Here is a 19,113-nt window from a genome sequence, read left to right on the forward strand (position 1 = left end):
AGCTAGATCTTATCATGCTGAATACTTTTATTCCGTCAGAATTTGGTTAAACCTAACCGTTTTGGAAATATATGCAAAATTCTGCTGTCTGACCCTTATGTTCTATTTTAGTAACGGCAACGGACGCCAAGTGATGGCAATAGCTCACATGGTTTACGACCAGGTGTGCTAAAAATCAAAAGTTATTACGAATCTGAATACATGTAATTCCAAAATAGTTTATTTTTTTGTTGGAGTAAACATATTCGAAGCCTCTCAACTGTAAATTAATTCACTTCTTTTAAAACATTACTCAATATTATAAACTGACTACACACAGAAAGAGAATGCTCAACCCCGGCAAGTGTATTCAGTACAACTCATCATGAAGCCTGAAGATTTCTGGAATTTCGACTCGGTGTTAAATTTCTTCCGCACGCAAATCTAAACATTATCATAAAAAACGTTCCAAATTACCGATATTCTAAAACTGCAAAATAGAACTTGTTCCGGGGCCGTTAATTCGCGAGATCCTCCATTCTATAGTCAAGGACACTGATAACTCCCAATAGTAGCAGTCTCTCTACTAACTTTTTGTCTAGATGCAATGTTAATATGTCGTATTGCAATTTATATAGACATGCCGTCTTGTATGATTCCCGGGTGACATATATATTCTACATTGCAGAAAAAGATGCTACTGGGCACAGTTTGATGTAACCGCATAGGTCGCATCATGAACAGTTAGGGCAGATAAGGACACAACATTCGTACTTGATTCAGCCGCAATTTATTCCAAAAAGGTCAAATTATACAACAGCTTAGTCGCGTCAGTCCTTACACACCGAAGCCAAACTAGGAAAACAACAGATTGGCATTTCAAAACTGATGCCTGAGAGAACTAGTACGAATTAGACAACGACCAGAGAACATATCAAATGAAATGCCACATCGGAGAACATGAACATAAAAATAAGCATATATTAGCAAGCAGGAAATGGACACCATGGTGTGTGCTAAAGCATTGGCTCGATATCCTGAAGGGAAGAGAAAACAATTGTTGTCTAAAACAACGCGGAGGGGACTGCTGAGCTGGAAAGATCACAACTGGGTTGGAGTAGTTGAACGTCAGCTATGGACAAATACAGTTGGAGACAGTGCAGCGGGAGCTTACATGACAGCGTGTACGAAGAGGATAGGTAAAGTGTGAGAAAAAAATGATTTTGTGCACTTAAATTCGTTATATTGCAAGAAATAATTTTATATCACATACTGAGCTAGTGACAAAAGACCCGGTATCCATTTTGCAATAATGTATCGCAATGACCTTTCAGTTAGTACGAAAATTCTTTTTTTTTTCTGAGTTATTGAACTACAACATTCTAAAAGGGTTACTTTTACATGTTACATCATACCATGAGTACAGTGACCTTTTTTAAATAAATTGCTCCCAACTTTTACAGAGGTGTAAGTTATAACAATTTCAAGGTTAATATACTTTTTGAAATTTTTTTAAAATATTTTTTGGAGTTGTGGTAGTTGTGATAGTTGTTCCATTTGCAACCAGCCATAGAGGAGTATACTAGTGTGCTCATGGCAGATCTGTTTCTTTAGTGTTTAAGTCAACAACTCCAGGAAGATAGAACAGCCATAAACCTTCAAAGCTAATAGCTGAGTCAAATTAAAATAAATCCGAAGATATGTCATAATATTAAAAAATTGCTTGAAGTTTACCAATATTTGGATATTGTGTAAATTTTGTACTTTTGGTAATTTTCTGGTCATATTTTTGGCAAGGAAATGGTGTCCACATCCAAGAAAAACTTATATTAAGTGAATACATTTATTATTATATAGTTAATCATATGTGAAAATTCGATGTGGACATAGTTTTAATGTAAATATATGTGAAAAAAAACAAAATTTACATTTTCAGCAGTTTTTGCTTAATGACATCAAATTGTGGTAATGAACCAATTCATTACAATGAACTAATGCCACAATATACCATTTTTCTTTACATTTGTATATTTTACTATGTTATGAATAACTTTTATATCATTACAACGAAGTTGATATTTTTAGGCCATGTTCATAGCTTATTGCCCCAACACCTTTGGTTTTCATTAAAAGGAAGATTTCCATTTATGTGTACACTGAATCCACAAACTTGTGTTTCTTCCCTAATCCACAAAAAATAGTATCCACGAATTAAAGTACCTTCACAGTACACTAGGCAAGTAATCATCCACAACATTAAGTGCCAAAAAATAGCTATGTTCAACAAGATGAACATGTATGCAAGTATTCATCAAACTTCTCTGTAATAGGAGATCTTCAATATAGTCAAACCTGTCTTAACAGTCACTACTGAATGGCCATCCTACCTGATCGTTTTTCCTATAAATCTTAACTCTATTCATATCAGCAGCCATCTCTCAAACATGGACAGCAGTCACCCATTTATGTCCAAAAAAACATCTTGTTTGTTTATAAAGGCCGTTTATCTGCTCCTTCATTCAGAACTTGATTTAAATCTACAATCTTTTCAGTATAAACGCCAAAGTATTACAAATATTAGTACAGGTGTATAGTTAATGGAATTGTCAAAAGATGTGACTGCAGATATGGTTTTACAAAGCCAACCAAAAAAGTGGAAATTGCAGAAATCAGACGTAAACATACAGTAAAAAAGAACCATAATAGTAAATTCTGAAATTTGAAAAAGAATAAGAAAACCAAGTCTGTCACTGATGGTCATAAATAATTAGACAAAGTTTAAATTTGTCGAATACACAATGTCTTAGTAAGACAAAAATATTGACTTTTGTCAAAGGTCACAATACCATAACAATATGCTAAACAAAATACAAAAAACTTCACATTGGACTTTGAAAATTTCAGTACTTTAATGAACCTCTTTTGAAAGGTCATCTCTCTTGAGAGGTCACTTTCACCATTTTCTAACAGTGACCATTATATGGAGGGTGCACTACATATGAAAATAGGGCAAAGTGTAAACAATATTGGTTCCAACACATTTTAAGTTACAGATTATACAATGTATGGGTACCACTTAAGTGTGACAGAGTTTTATAGCTACTTAGCCTGATTTTATCATTGGTGACACAAGTACAAAATCCAAATAACTCTGATTGAGCATACAACTTGTCTTTGACAGGCATGAAATAATTGAAATAAGCAACATAAAAAATGTAACTGCAAATGACTATAATGGGGGGTTTGGAATAATCCATGTGTGTTATTTTCACTGTATTATATAAACAACAATGTCCAAGAAGAATAATTTATTATTGACTGCAAATGTAGCACTTTGAATTTCAATGTCATTTTCTAAAAAATTTGACAAATAAAATGTTTTTCCTGCAAGAAATAGTACTTCAGGTAACACTTGACAGATAATGTTGGTGGATCAGGACTTGAATACTGCAGGTGGTTTCTATGGCAACTACTCTGGACCCCACTGATTTGTCTAAAAATATAAAATAAAATGGTTGATGTAGTTTACTTTAATTTTCATATTCTATACAGTTATTTAAATTACCCTTACAAGACTATCTTAATGAAGTGTTATCTATTATACAATTAAACAATGTGCTAGTTAATACTTGCTTTTAAACTATTTTTTATACATATACAATGGATAACATACACATTTTATGAGTAAAAATTTACCTTTCAAGATTTCTTAATGACACCCTATATCATTATTAATTGGTTATCAGTTTTTTGTATGTTTATTACAACTTTTTCTTTGTACTTTGAATATGTACACACTGCTGCATGTATTTGTAAATTGATATGTGACATTGTAATTTGCTTTGATATAATATTTTTTGGCCTTCAAATAATTAACAGTGCTTTACTGAAACTATAGACGAAAAAGAATAATTTATTTTTGCAAAGAAGCTTAAGCAGGAGACCTAAAATATATGTCACAAGCATAAATATTCTAATACAACTGTACTTATTATTCAAGTTATGCACAAAATTTGTCACATTCTTGCTTCACATAAGCTACATGTGATAATAAGGTCAGCAAAATAAAAAATAAATAGCTTTTCAAGTTAAAAATGTAGTATTTGTAACAAGACTTTGAAGCTAATTCATCCACATAAACTTCAGGTTGTTTTTGACAACAGGATAATCCTGAGATTCATAATTTATGTTACTATGCAAATCTGATATGTTTTTGTTCTTTCTATTGCTTAACCACTTACGCTATCTGTTTTAAGACCCAATTTCTTCTCAATATTCATAGCTAACATCTGTGATTTAAATGCTAATGTCTTTGTTTTCTCTATAACTTGTTGGTATGGGGATATAGCCTGTGTACCCATCACAACATGACCCTGCAATTCAATATGTTACTGGTTAATATACACATTTAAAGGGTAATCCTAAATACATATATAAATACAACCATTACATTTTAGATAATTTACTTTTACAATATCTCAATTCTCCCTTATACAAACTAAAGAACTGGGAATACTGTATTTCTGACAAAAAGTTTGGAATAAACTGAAGTCATTATTAAAATACAAAGTATCAATATTTTTAAATATCTATTTGGAATAAAAGGAAAACCTGAGCATTTAAATGTATTATGTATCTTCATTTATCCTTCACCTTTTAACACAAAAAGGTTTAAACATAATTACCAATTTAGAATCAATCTTAGCATCAAGTCTAGCATTTCGTATCAAATTAACAATCCACCTTTCTGCTTCCTCTTCACTCATGTTCAATTTCTCTGCCAACATTCTACAAAATTAATATTTGAAGCTAGCTGAAGTCATTGCTATCTACTCATTTGTGGTTGTATATTTATGTATTGAAAATACATAATATATTGAACTTCTTATATTGCTTCAACATGATATTCTGTTCATCAAAGATGAAATTATTTCTAATTGTATTGTCATCATCAGATAAATTGTTTACTTTTTTAAAACTTTAGAAAACAAAATAAATTCTTCTCTAAAGTTTTGTCAAATTAAGAATAAGCATGACACATCACATACTTTACTAACCATCTGCACACAGGCTTTTTTAAATTCTCAGACAAAATTCTTCAATATTACTAAAATGAAATGTTGTTAACAAATCACTATTTTCCCAACAAGATTCTTGCGATGTCTGAGGAATCAAGGTCTGCAGTGTCTAGAATGAATTTTGACTGTCATGGCAATGTTCTGAGCTTGACTTAGTACTAACTACACATACCTGATACTAATACATTCATGTATTCTACAGAAAGTCTCAAAGATCAATAGTCTGGCATTCTCTATAAAATCTTCTAAACAAGCTACCAAGAAGAAGTCATTGACTAACACCTAAAAAAATAAGAAAATAGAAGTTTACTAAAAGAACGTGTGAAGATTAATTGAAAATGGTCAGTTTACAATACTGTTCTATTGTCTTGATAAACATGTGCTTGCATGGAATACAAAACAAATAATACATGAAATGTTTTAGATGAACTGTAAACTCGAGCATTAGAATTTTAAATAATACAAGAAAAATACAACATGAAGTTGCAAGCATTGTCCTGCTGGGTATACCCCAATCATACATCAGTTGTTTACAATGTATGCCTCATTTTAACATCTAGTGGCAGCCAAGATTTTTGTGACAAAATTTTTTTCCATCATTCCATAAAGTGAAAAATGGCCAAGTCCAATAAAACAGGAAGTTGATATTGGATAGCAACTAATCCAGGGGTGCGTGTGCTAATTTTGGAATATTTCAGCAGTCTGTATTAAATCACAAAAAAAAATTCTGCAAAATATTGGCTTAAACAAGGTTTGTAGGGAGTAAAAACCTTGTTTGTGATAAATATGTACTTACCTGTCTGAAAACATTTGCCAATTACCCCTAAGGAACCCCATACAACCACTACTTTTGACTAATCTCCCCTTGTGCGATCTCCAAAGACAGAGGTCACTTTTACCTTTAGCATGGAAAAAAAGTTTACAACCACAAAAAAAAAAAATAAACCACCATACGGTAACACACTTGTTGAGTCATGGAAAAACATGGTTAGATATTTGGTTTTTAATCTTATACTTACTTCTTCACATTCTCTTAGTTTCTGTTGTGCTCCATCAAAATCAAAGTTGACATATAAACACTCAACAAACTCAGTAATGGGATCTTTATAAGTGTAAGATTCCTATAAAAGAATACAACAAGACCAATACATGTCTGCACCTTCTTTTCCATCAAATATTTGTGAGCAAATAAGTGTTATTTTAATATGATCATCAACACTGAGCAAGTTTAAATATAAGTGTGAGTTACAAATTTCCTAAAGCAATGTACTAATGTCAGCATATACTGCTGAAAAAAAATGGCTAAGTTCAACATGCTAAAAATGGGTCAAACAGAAATTGCTGTAAACAGGAAATAGAAGAACAAAAAACCTGAAATCCCATTCCACGATACGTGACCCTATATTCAAGTTACGTACCAAATATCTAGTGGCTACAATTAATAGTCGCTGAAAAAAATGTTATGAAAATATTTTCACTCATACAGTATTGTATGAAAACGGAATGATTACTAACCTGTTGTATGACTTTGACTAAATCTTTGAGTACCGTTCTCCTTCTACTTTTGTTTGTGATTACAGCTGTGGTAAGGTATCTCAGTATATGCGGACATGTAGTCTGGATTGCATTCAGGTAACTGCAATTATAGACATAAATCAATAATCAAATCAACTGCATAATTTCCAAGTCAAAAGTAAACATATTTTAGACAACAACAAAGACATGATTCAGAACATTTAGATGAATGTATAACTGTACTATGCTGAAATAGCTTTTACACTTAATATAATATGATTTTATGCTTCCTCTATTAGGAACACAGCAATTTGTATTCCAATGACATTTGACTGTTGATAATGCACTGCTCTGTTGTTATATGGCTGATATCTCAACGAATGGGAATATGTGAGACTTCTTATCACATACTGTGTAACTGCATTAAATGTTCAAACAATCTCTTCCTTATTGCATCTGTCCTTTCTAAAATATGTCACTTCTGACACACGATTTTGAACCATTCATGTTTAAAGGACATTGCTGACATCCTGCCCTTATAGATTAAATTTAATTTATGTCATAGGAGGGAATTAAGAAACTGACCATAGTGTCAACTGATTGTAATCACTTACAGTGGCTGATAAAGGAACATATCTATGATTAGATCTCTTCCTTTTGGGTGGTTAAAGAAGACGAACAAACTCCAGTGTATCAACCAGGTTCTCTGTTGCAAATTCTGTAAGGCTGATCCAAATGTCTGACATAAAATAAACATACTTCAATGCATGTATTTTTGCTTTAAAATGGCAATAAATCATTAAAGGCAATATTCTATTGTTTCAAATGAAATATTAATACTAACTTTTTAAATTAATATGGTGTTTTTATACCCAGCCACATGAAGTGGCAAGGTACTATGTGATTCCCTCCTAAAAGTTGTGTGTCTTTCTGTCTGTCTGTTTCCCCAACAGTTTCCAGATGATAAAAAAAAAATGGATCAATGATTTTTTTTTTAATTTTGCACACGTGTTTAGTACCATAAAATACAGGCTAAGTTCAATTTTCAGCAAAATCAAAAATGCAATTTTTGAGTTAGGCCATTTTAAATATTTCCCTTTTTTTCACACACAATTATTTGGTGGGTACCACTGATTTTTCCATTAATATCCAATTTTTATTATAGTGAGTACTACACTGGGTTGTTCACCCAATTATCAAAATTGCTCAACTTAGCTGGACATCACAAAAATGAGAAACACAGTGTGCCTTTAATGATAAAATTACAATAGTCAGTGCACACAATAATTTCCAAATTACATGCGATAATTTCTTGATAAAAACCTAAATTCGACTAAGTATTTGAATAATTGCCTAAAAACAATAAAGCTTAAAATCCTATATCTAATCTACATTTGTGATGTTCCTTTTTTAATTTTTTACGCAGTTGGAAAAACCAATGAATTAGTTCACTTTTCATACTCAAATATCTGAGAACTTACATTTCCATCAATAATTTCCTTTAGTTTTGTCAGGTCATCAAGGGCTGTTTCCCAGTTCTGCATGAGGATTTCTGATGCCAACTTTCCCCATAAAGCATCAAGAAAGTTCTTATCTGTTGACAGCAACTACAAAAATAAACAAATTTCAATATTCCATTTATATTCATGGCATTCAAATCAAATTGATGAAATTAGGTTTCTGATATACATCCTATCACTTTGTAATTCCAGCACTTAGAAAGTTTGACATCTTAATGTTTTATTTTTTTTTTTTTCATGTCCATGACATTAAAAGTATAGTTTAACAGCTTCAGCATCCAGTTACATTTATATTCTGGGTAAGAAAAGATTGAACTTTTCGTACCTTACAATTACTGTATTATACTTTTTTTTCCTTTTTTCTTGACAAAAAAACCAACCAACCACCATTATGACCACTAGCAATTTTGTTTTGAAAGGGACCCAAAAATTTTACAGACATCTATTGCAAACTACCCCTTTTTTCACAATAACTGTTTATAAGTTTTTTAAGTAAATGATTAGTTGTGATTGACAAGTAATATGTATTAAAGAATTAATGAACATACCTACCATAAGAGTTCGTGCAACCCCACCACAATCCCAACATTTTTTTTTATCTTCACAAAAATATCAAATTTAAGATGATTGAAGAATAATACGTACCAACACTCTGACAAAGTAGAGATATTCAGCTGCTCCAGAATAATTTCCACATTCATACTGGAACTTGGCAAAGTTATACAGGGTGTCTATCATCTTACTTTGGAACTGCAAATAAATCATATATTTACCGCTAGTTTGTAAAATACAGATAGATTTAATAGATGATGTTTCTTCATACCAGAACATATTCAACATCAGATGTCCTTTACCAGTTACTGATACACATGTCATTTTTATTCATATTTTACCGAAGGTTGTCTTTAACATTTAATAGCAAATTTAATTATTATTTTATGCTTTATAATGCATTAGAGTACGCTGTCTTTTCTGTGAAATACATTTTTGCTACCAACAAAAGACTCGGTAATTGTTTCAGACTTCTAACTGCAGGCAAAGAAAAAAATACCTGTGTTTCCGCTAACAGGCTCTAAAAAACTAGAGTCTGAAGGTAATACCTGTGCTTCAGATAACAGCCTCTAAAAAAACTAGGATAAGAAGGTAAGCAAAAACTTTAGATTTTTTCAAGTGTGTTTTGCCTGGTTTGTTTTGGTGACACATTCGGACTTGAAAAGTGCTTGTAAAAAAAACTACATATTAAACTTTTGGTTAGGCACAAAAAATTATGGCCAGTAAGAATAGTGGAAATACAGGGAAGTCTGTGTCAGTATTGCACCAAAGGACATGTCATTTCTGTTGTCCAAGCTTCAAAGTCAATCAAACATTTTGAGTATAACTGATAAAAGAAAAAGGAAATTATCTTCATATTATGAAACCAAGAGGGAAAAACGAGTGGATGCCTGAACTGAAAAGAACTTGAAGGAAGTATTGAGAGTATAACTGAAATTTGAACAGTGTTGAAAATTTGTCAATTTTGACTAATTGACAAGTTTTGTCAATGGTACAGCCATCACTGGCACTTGTTTTCATCAATGGGCAGCAACTATCAAATATGAAATCATGTTTGAAAGTCTCTGGCAAAAGATTGATATAAATGCCTGTGACAACCGTGCGCAAATTCAATCTTTGATGGCTGTCAATACCCGAGTTAAAAATGTTGCTGAAGGAGAATAATGATCTGGATCTCTCTGCCAACAAAGAAGAAACATCTTGTTTCAATTTAAGAACATCAATTTTTCTTCATATTTCAGTTTTTTATCTAGTTATTTATTACCACCACATAAATCATCTATGACCCCAAGACATCTTTCTGATATGAGTTCTGGTGGATAGATGTTATTTTTTTAAGCCAATATTCCCAGTAGTGGCCCACTCTGCCAAGTTGTTTGGGCTATAATGACCCCTGTGTAAAAAATTTCTAGATTGAACACTGCTACAATAATACCTACAATTTATAGCAAGGACTTAAAATGCAGGTCTGACCCTCAACTTATCTTGCAAATTTGACTTATCTTTGATTTTTCCCCTTAATTTTGGCCAAAAAAATGGCTATTCAAGTGATATCACATCAACTTATAGGGCAATAGGTAGACAAAATATAGTATATCCTTTACAAACACATATAGCTTTACTGACATTTAGCATCCACAAATGTATTCGACCCTTTGTTTACTTACCCCAAACTCTTTACTCAAGAACTCAAACAATTGCCTTCCATCTCTGTGGACAAAAAGTTAGAATAGCATATGACTCAAAATCATATTTTTTTCTTTGTCAAATATGGAACAAAAATATAATACTAAAAAGGTTGTACTTTTGTTTGTAAGTCATTCACCCAATACCATTATACATGTACAAATGTAGCTATTGACCATTTTGCTGTTCTAATTAATGTAACTGATTTTAAATGAATTCACACTGCTGTAAACTTATTCTAAAGCCAAGAATTTTATCTGTTAGTGGCACATCAGAGTAACATCAAAAAGTTTAATTAGCCCTTAGGTCACTATTTTCAAAAATGCACAGTGTGTGCTGCAGTGAAACATTTCTATTTCTTTAAAAAAAACATTGAAAGTTTTGTACATGTAAAGAATAAGTTAAAATCTCTTTTGCTTACCTCAAACTTGATTCATATTATTTACTTAGCTCATTATAATAAGCATAGCAAAGTCACAAATTTAGATCTTTTTGAATTAAACATGAGTTTCACCCATTAATTTTGTATCTGACCAACATTGAACATTACCTTGAACTTTGAACCTGTCTAATGACCTCTGGATCTTCAAATATTTTAGTAATAAGTTCAGTTTCACTCTGTAAATACTTCAACTGGGATACTACGTTAGATCTTTTGTCTTTCAGATCTGAAAACATCAAGTCACATACACATTAGTGTGTATTATACTAGGTGTAGTATGTTATCATTTACCATTTGCACATGGTAGAACCTCTTGGTGATGGATTCAGATTCCCATTTCAATAGTAATGTTTTGAGTGCCTCTTGTAAACTACTATTATTTGGATTATCATCTTCCTACATATTTGATTCTAATGCTGCTGATGAGAGGTTCCTCACTGAACCTGTGTACAGCATATAGAAATTTACAATAAATATATGATTGGTACTTTTTGAATTTAGATACTAATACTACATGTAAAAGTAACTGCTGTTTGAGAAAATGTATGTATAATACTGTATTGTTATTTCATATTTCATATCAACTAAATTTTGGCCAAAATAATTCTTGTCCCAAAAAACTGTACATGTTTTAGTTTGAAAGAACAAGACAATTTTTCAATGTTTTAACAACTATTTTTAATTTTCTTCAGTGAGAACATGTTCACTCTGCTTATCAGAAGTGTCTGTCTTTGATTCTCTCATTACCTAGAAGTAGGATGATTTCTTTTAATATCACATAAACATGTTACATTAGAACACCTTACTCTGAGGTACATCTGTGTCTGGATACAAGTTCTTATGTACATCCATAGCAAAGTCCACCATGTTGGTATTACTGAGAAGATCTAACTTCCCTTTCAACATTTCTTTCTCATCATACAACTGAAACAAAAAAACAAAACATATTTTTCAAAAAGGATGGGACTAAAAGCTATAGCAACATGGCAGACAAAGACAATTTTTGCAGTTATATAAAAAGTAGCTAATTAAAAGCTTACTTTTCTACCACTGATATATAGCTACCTTTATACCTCCCATATACAAATAGTTTTGTGGTGAAAGAATTAACTGAAGCATTTTTGTATTTTTTGCTACTTTTTATACCTCACTGAGACAAGAATCCATTTTTTAATGTTTTTTTATTCATCTAACTTCTACTTCTCAAAATGAAGTAAATTGACATATATTGGTATCAACATGTAGCCCAATGTCTCAGCTTTACAATGGTTCCCAGAAAGTTGCGGTACCACTTAGGATTTTGGAGTAGAATACCTAAAATATACGTTATACAGTGTCGATATGCTATGAATGAGAATACTGTTTGATACTGAAACCAGTTTTCTAGGGGTAGGGGTAATATTTCAAACATTTTTTAAAACTCTTTCTTGAAAATTAGTTTTTCACATTTTATTTATGTATTTATGACACATGTAGGGCAAAAATGTCTAGCAAATCTTGCAGCTGAGTAACTCTTGACAACAGCATATTATATTCAAGAAAATTTGCTAAGAAGCTTTTACCTCTAATAATTGGAATTACAATTAGTGACCATGCAATGGGAAACCCTTGCAAACAGAAGAAAAAGCAAGCTTCACTTTAATGTACAAAGTACATGCAGAAGTTCCAAAAAGACAAATTGACTAAATCTGACAGGCTTACAAGGGTTATTGATAAATTTGGACAATTATCTTCAAATAAAGATGTTTATAAATTTTCCTTTTTACCCTATACTACTTCAGACTAGACCTCTCTGCGAGAGACAATAGCCACATCCTCAAACCTTGAATCCTTCAAAAGTGGTATCTTCACACATTTGAAGGAATCACACTAACAATAAATTGCATCAACCACTAAGCATACTGTAAATAATTGGTTTTAAATTTTACCATCAGTTTATGTACATATGTACATAGCACACGTCATCTAGAAAGTTTCACACTCTAGCTTAAGAGTCTACTCCAGCAATGCTTGAGGTGGTCTAGTAAACTTTTTTCTGACTTGGTGCCATCCTAACACTTAGCATCTTACATGTTATAAGTCACTCGAAAAGTGTAATGCTAATCATGTTTATAAATATTTTAGGTCTTTTATCCCAATAAAAGAAGTTTATCCTACCAGAAATCAAGTGGTAAAAATCCTTAATATTTGTTAAATCCCAAGAAAACCTTTGAAAGGAAGACATTTATCAAAGTGACCAGCCTTTTAGAATTAGGTCACTAATTTTATGGAATACAAAATATTTTTGACAAAATGAAATTTTAGTTCGTAATGGAAATTCAATGGTTAATTTAGAAGTTTCATTTCAAAATTAAAATACACAATTTTATAAACTGGAGGTGGATGTACAAATTCAAAATGCTAAAAGCTATATGTAAAGTTCATTTAACTGGTTTTGTGAAGAACTTCCAGGATTGTTGGATTTTCTCATATGAAAGGGTGAAGAAACTGTATAAAAGCTATCAATGGTAATTTTTTTAACTATAATTCTGCAAATTTCACAGACAAAATGAAATCAGCCTGCTGACTGAAAGATGGACTGTATCATATATTTTCATGATATTGAATTTCTATACCTCTACCCCTTACCAAATTTATTGCAGTAAAATTAATATATGATGGAGTAAAGCAAAGCTTCATGTAATTCATTGTCCTCTTGATTGAGCCTATTTAGCAGCACTAGAATAGAAAATGTCTGGCAGTGATATTCTATTGAAATTGTCATTTTGTTCTATTTTTTTCCCTGGTCCCACTTAATCCATAATGATTTCTTGTTTGAAATATCCAGTCTCTTGATATAAGTTGATCAAAAATATCAATAATCATGTTCAAAATTTATTACTGACAAATCAAAACTGAAACTTTATTGACACACATTGTAGCTGTAAACTCAGTACGAACTTGTCTCAAGTTTGAGAAGTTACGTTGAAATGGAGATTTTACTGTTTAGTTATGGAACAAGAAGATCAAAGAAACGCTTTGGGTTTTCTTCCGAATTATCGAGATAAATTCAATCCAAGTCCCAACAAACCGCACGACTAATTTGCACGTTTTGTAATGCAATATAAACAGTAAAACATGAATTATCTTAAGGTGAAGTGAAAAATGTTCATTCCATATCCTGTATTAAACGTATGAAACTAAAAGCTGATTAAAATACTTGCTTGTACGCAAATATTAGATAGATTTCAAAGATCTTTTCAATTGATTTTTCCTCGAACGGGGGCCATATTTGTTTGAATTATTATTGGAAGAGAGATAACTCAGGTCAAAACACCACTATAAGACATACAATGTAGTACAGTCCCTATCATGGGCGATGTCTGATAATGAGAGGGTGACTTCACTTTGCTTTGGGTGTCATCTAAGGATGACTTTACTTCGCTTTTGGTGTCTTCTGAGGGCGAAGTGAGTGACCACAACTTTTTTGCCTGAATCACCCAGTAGCACGAGCCCTGCCTCTTATGTACATGTATATACATGTGATGAAATGGTTCCTTCAAAACTGGAGATACATTTTTTGTATGCCATTTTCAGCAAGAGATTAGCTTTGAAAACTGGAGGTTTTTTATCAGGCTTGTGGCATAACAAGTTAATTATGTGTGAAATTTATAGAAAAAAGTCTGTTACTGTGAGAAACTATATTGAATATTCTACAGCTTTGGTATAAAGAAGAGTTATTTATCTTTTTTGAATGTTAAAAAGTTCACTCATTCATTTGCATAACCTCCAAGAACTATATTTCTTCATTTTCTCAAAAAAAACTTCCCTGTTTGCATTAAAAATTTCATTTATACATGGTATAACCCTTAAGGAGATAAACATGTATGTTACTTCACTTTTCAATTAAAATGGCTGACATGACCCTTTTGATAGACTATTTAATGATTTATTCATAACAATATCATGAGAGTGTTCCAAATTAGACAACTGTTCCTTCATTGTCTTGGGTACAAAAAACAAGCCATACTTAGAATTCAACTTGATTTTCATTTCCAGTGGATGACCACCATAAGATCATCAATTTTTTTTAAGTATCAGGAGATTTGGTTAAAGTAACAGGAGAGGCAGGGTCTGCCTGGGAGGTTTTCGGCCCCCCAGAAAAATTTTAAATTGGAGACGCAAAATCCTGCATTCTGGTGCATTTTGAGGTGTTTTATTTTGTTTCTGAATCAATAGATATTTATACATGTATTTAAGCAAATGTCTCACTTGAACAGTATTTTATGTGTCTGATGAATTTATTTCAAGGTAAAAGAACTTTGGCTTAATTCAGAGAGATCAATACTCCAAACACTGAGTACCGTGCTCTTGCATGCTTAAAACCCTTCTTTTTTGGTACTCAGTACTCCAAATTGTCAAAGCCATGAAAAAACTATTTAGAGCTCGGTACTTCAGGCCAAATTTAAGTTGTTTGGTACTTAACAAGGAAGGGGGTTACACAGACTCCTTCAATGTTCATCTTGAAGGACTTGACCAAATTGTATTTATTTGCAAAGGTCAAGTACTGAAAAAACCGTCCTGCCCAAAATTTTTTAATTCATCATTGTCAAAAAATATGTAATCTGGTCAACTTTTGTCCACCTCTAACTTATATTTGTTCATCTCTGTCTAACTCTTATTAATACTTCAATCTAACTTGAGTAAATTAAAATCAGACCATAGACTAGTCCCCTTGACATCCACTTCCTTAAAGAGTCTTTTTTCCCCATTACACTGACTTTTCATTCAAAATCAAAGGTAGCTTGGGGTATGAGGAACAAACATACAGGAAACCTATGGCCCCAACAAATTGAGTCTCGCTTATACATTTTTTAGACTTGCACGTTAATCAAAACCAAGTCCTTGTATCCGGAAATAATGATGATTTTTCAGGTTTTAATGTTTTGACAGTGTGTCAGTGACTTACTTATCTTACGGTGGAAAACTACAAATTGCGTGGTGCTGGGTGTGATGAAGTATGGCAAAATCTTTTCTTTTTTTGTGAATGTTAATTTCTATTTTGATTTTATTTTTATTTTACTAAATACTGGCCCTTTGGTCCATGTAGTTGCCGAGAAATTTTTTGAAATATAAACCATAACCAAAGAACCTCAATCAAGGATCTAAGATGTCTTTTTATCATTTATTTATTTATTTATTTTCCTTTGGTCTAAAGTAGAACTAAGTAGTCTACAGGCACTGAACTGTCGATGTCACATTAATTGGTTTGCTAAATAAAACCTGCTACAAAAACACCTTTTATTTTTATTTATTAACTCAAACCTGAAGTTTATCTACAACAGGTTCTCCTTTCTGAAATGTTGCAAGCTGAAAAACATTAACAAAATAATAAAATGAAACACATAAAAGCAAAATAAAACCCCAAAAAAATGAAAATAATAGATAATATTTTCAAAAGCAAAATTTAAGTTAGGAAACAATATCACATAACAATACAGAGATTACTTATAAACAGTAAATGTTGATTTTTTTTTTTTTTATTGTAGGTATCCTAATAAAACATTTTTTAGCAGAGTGGTCAATATTATACAGTTATTACCTAATTTGTCTATGAGATATAATAAAGAATGGAAATGGGGAATATGTCAAAGAGACAACCATTTGACCAGGAATAGGAAATTGACCGCTCCATGTTTACGAATTGGCAGACGAAAGTCACATCTACGTTTTTACATACGAGTTTTTTGTGTGTAAATTCCAATTCAATGTAGCGCTTAAAAAAAGTTCAACCAATCAAAAGGCTTAGATAAAGGTCATTACAGGGTCAGTGCAATAGACTCCTCAATGAGGCTATTGCACCGTGCAATAGTACATCGACAGTGCAACAGATCGCCCTGTCCTGAATAAATTTTGAAAATAGAGAAAAATATGTGTATATTTAATAAACAAGATAAAACCTTATAATTAGGTAATAATTTATTTTATTAAAGGTCTTCACTAAACTTATTTTGAAAACAGGGGTCCAAATTGACAAGACACACAGGAAGTGGGTGCTAACTGGTGCCAAAAGTGTCACCATTCATGATTTTCTTGTACATCAATCTAGATTTTACAGCATAGAATGTTCTACAATGGAAGTGGGAGGGTGACCACACCCCACTCTAAAAAGAATAAAAAAAAAATATTTTGAAAAAAAAAATCAGTGAGGTAAACATTTCATTGTAACATCATTTTCATTTAATAAAACTAGAGGTCAAAACTAAGTTCACTCCCTCCTTGAAATAATAAAAAATATCTTATTTTGTTGAAGTATTAAAAAATATGACATGCTTGTATACCTAGAATTTTATGAAGGGAGTGAAAAGATCGGGGGCGGTTGATTTGATGCAAAAATTCCCAGGAATCCCTTAAAAATCTGGAAAAAGTGGCTACTCCACCAATCCCGCCACTTTACTTATGAATCCCAATAAATATGAAGCAAGACCCAGTCCACACGTGTCATCAGCATGTGTCCCTCCCCTCCGGTCTACTGACTTCAACGGCTATTAAATCCGCAATTTGAACCACACTTTCATAACAGTAGTTGCATAATAAATAAATTACCATCATCATTCCTTCTTGACTTATTGAAAAGTTGTATATTGATTGTTGGTTCGATTCTGGAATTCACCTTTTTCATCCAGCCATGCTTCTCGACCAGAAATTGAATAAGATTCTTAATTCAAACATACGAATTTGATTGGCCGATCAAAATAAATTTGTCTATATTTAGAAATAGGGAAAATCCATGAACGTATTGTTCGTCAACAAGCTTGCTTCACGTTCAACGCCTTTAATAAAAACCGGATGAACTGAATACTACAAATTCTTCTGTTGTATTTTTTTTAGATTTCACTTATTTTTTACTGGCTAGTAGCCGGCGATGTTTGCTGGTTGCCAGCTTCTAATAACATCACTGCTTTTAATCACTGTGTTGAGGACCCTTATTAACATGTTTATTTAACAACCTGTCAAACCATCTGTTTACCTGATTTACAGTACAATGTCTGTATATTTTTCATTTCCATGGTAGAACTGTAAGAAGGTTCTCATTCCAGTAGAAATGATTAATGAACTACTCTGTATCGTGTATGTTTACATGTTTGTTTGTTGGAGTAGTCTACTTTTGTATAATTTGGAAGAAGATACATTACAGTAATCAGTAGTATCGTATAAAAATTTGATGTACTACCTGCAACTTAGCATGTCAATACAACTTTCTGATCAACAAACCATTACAAAGTAGACAAGCAGGAACAAATGCTGATGTGTTATGATCAATGCCGGTAAAATTTACAGTGATGGATATTTTTGGCAATTTAAAGTCTTCGCTGCACAGCTTAGTACTTACTTCTTTAACAGATAAAAATTCTAATAAAGGGAAGACCAAATGTCGGTCTAAATATTGTCCCATACGCGATGTCAAGTCCCACTCCGCCATGCTGCCAATGTGCGTTTGACAAGTTGTAAAATATTCGATACGGTTACCGGACCAACCCTTTTCTTTTCCGGACTTTTAATTCTGTTGAGTTATCTTTTTTTTTTTTTTTTTTGATGTATATGCGTTGATGTTTTTCTTTTTCTAATACACTTCTCAATGACAATTCAGTGGGCAGTATATTCTTACTGAAAGAGGGGCTGCAGACCACGATCTGTTTTAATTCAGAAACAGTGGGTACCAAGGGTAATCAAGGGAACCAAGGTTATAGCGGTAATTAAAAGAATGCAATCCAGGGACAAAGACCAGGCATGGAAAGCAGTCATACACGATGACATCATTTCATCTCGGTGGTTTATTTATTTATTTTTTTTTCAGTTTTTTTAATATTTTTATTTATTTATTTATTTATTTATTTATTTATTTATTTATTTATTGTTTCTTTGACAAATACACCATTCCTACTCTCGTTATAAATATATTGACTCTATAAACAAGGGAAACAACAAAATAACTGAACACTAATCCGATCCAAAATCAAAGTCAAGTCCAGATTAAATCTAACAAAATAAATATTACACCACCGGAGTAGCTGATACCACAATAGTCCTGACTCGGTACAGGCATTCCAAACAGTGCCAAACTTGCATCTTCGATTGCGGTGTGAGTATACCGGTGGTGGTTAAATGGCATTTTCATGCTATATTGTCACAGAGAATAGTTTGTAAAAAGCAATCATTACTCATTGTTTTAGAAGAAACTGAATATTTTTCAACCAAGGACTGATATCTAAAAAAGAACTTGGTAAAAAGCTTTTCCTCATACCCCTTATTCTGGAGTCTGTTACGCAAATATTTATGGCGATCAAGGAATTCATAGTAG

The 19,113-nt window shown here is 32.1% G+C and overlaps 1 protein-coding gene across 1 annotated transcript; it reads right to left on the reverse strand.

The window, feature by feature from the left end:
• Nucleotides 1–3,272: 3,272 nt before the first annotated feature.
• On the reverse strand, nt 3,273–18,273 carry LOC148629470 (eukaryotic translation initiation factor 3 subunit E-B-like). Its single transcript, XM_088551715.1, has 13 exons — nt 18,145–18,273; nt 11,579–11,696; nt 10,881–10,998; nt 10,312–10,354; nt 8,738–8,842; nt 8,054–8,179; nt 7,187–7,311; nt 6,573–6,693; nt 6,077–6,178; nt 5,230–5,339; nt 4,665–4,767; nt 4,221–4,352; nt 3,273–3,472 (listed from the first exon to the last, which is right to left on the reverse strand). The coding sequence occupies exons 1-13, from the start codon at nt 18,232–18,234 to the stop codon at nt 3,449–3,451; spliced, it is 1,317 nt and encodes a 438-aa protein (XP_088407841.1). The 5' UTR covers nt 18,235–18,273; the 3' UTR covers nt 3,273–3,448.
• Between the last annotated feature and the right edge of the window lie 840 nt (nt 18,274–19,113).

This window comes from Perna viridis, chromosome 1 (assembly GCF_037379345.1).
Source record: "Perna viridis isolate PV_CMFRI_1.1 ecotype Kerala chromosome 1, ASM3737934v1, whole genome shotgun sequence".
Classification (NCBI taxonomy): domain Eukaryota; kingdom Metazoa; phylum Mollusca; class Bivalvia; order Mytilida; family Mytilidae; genus Perna; species Perna viridis.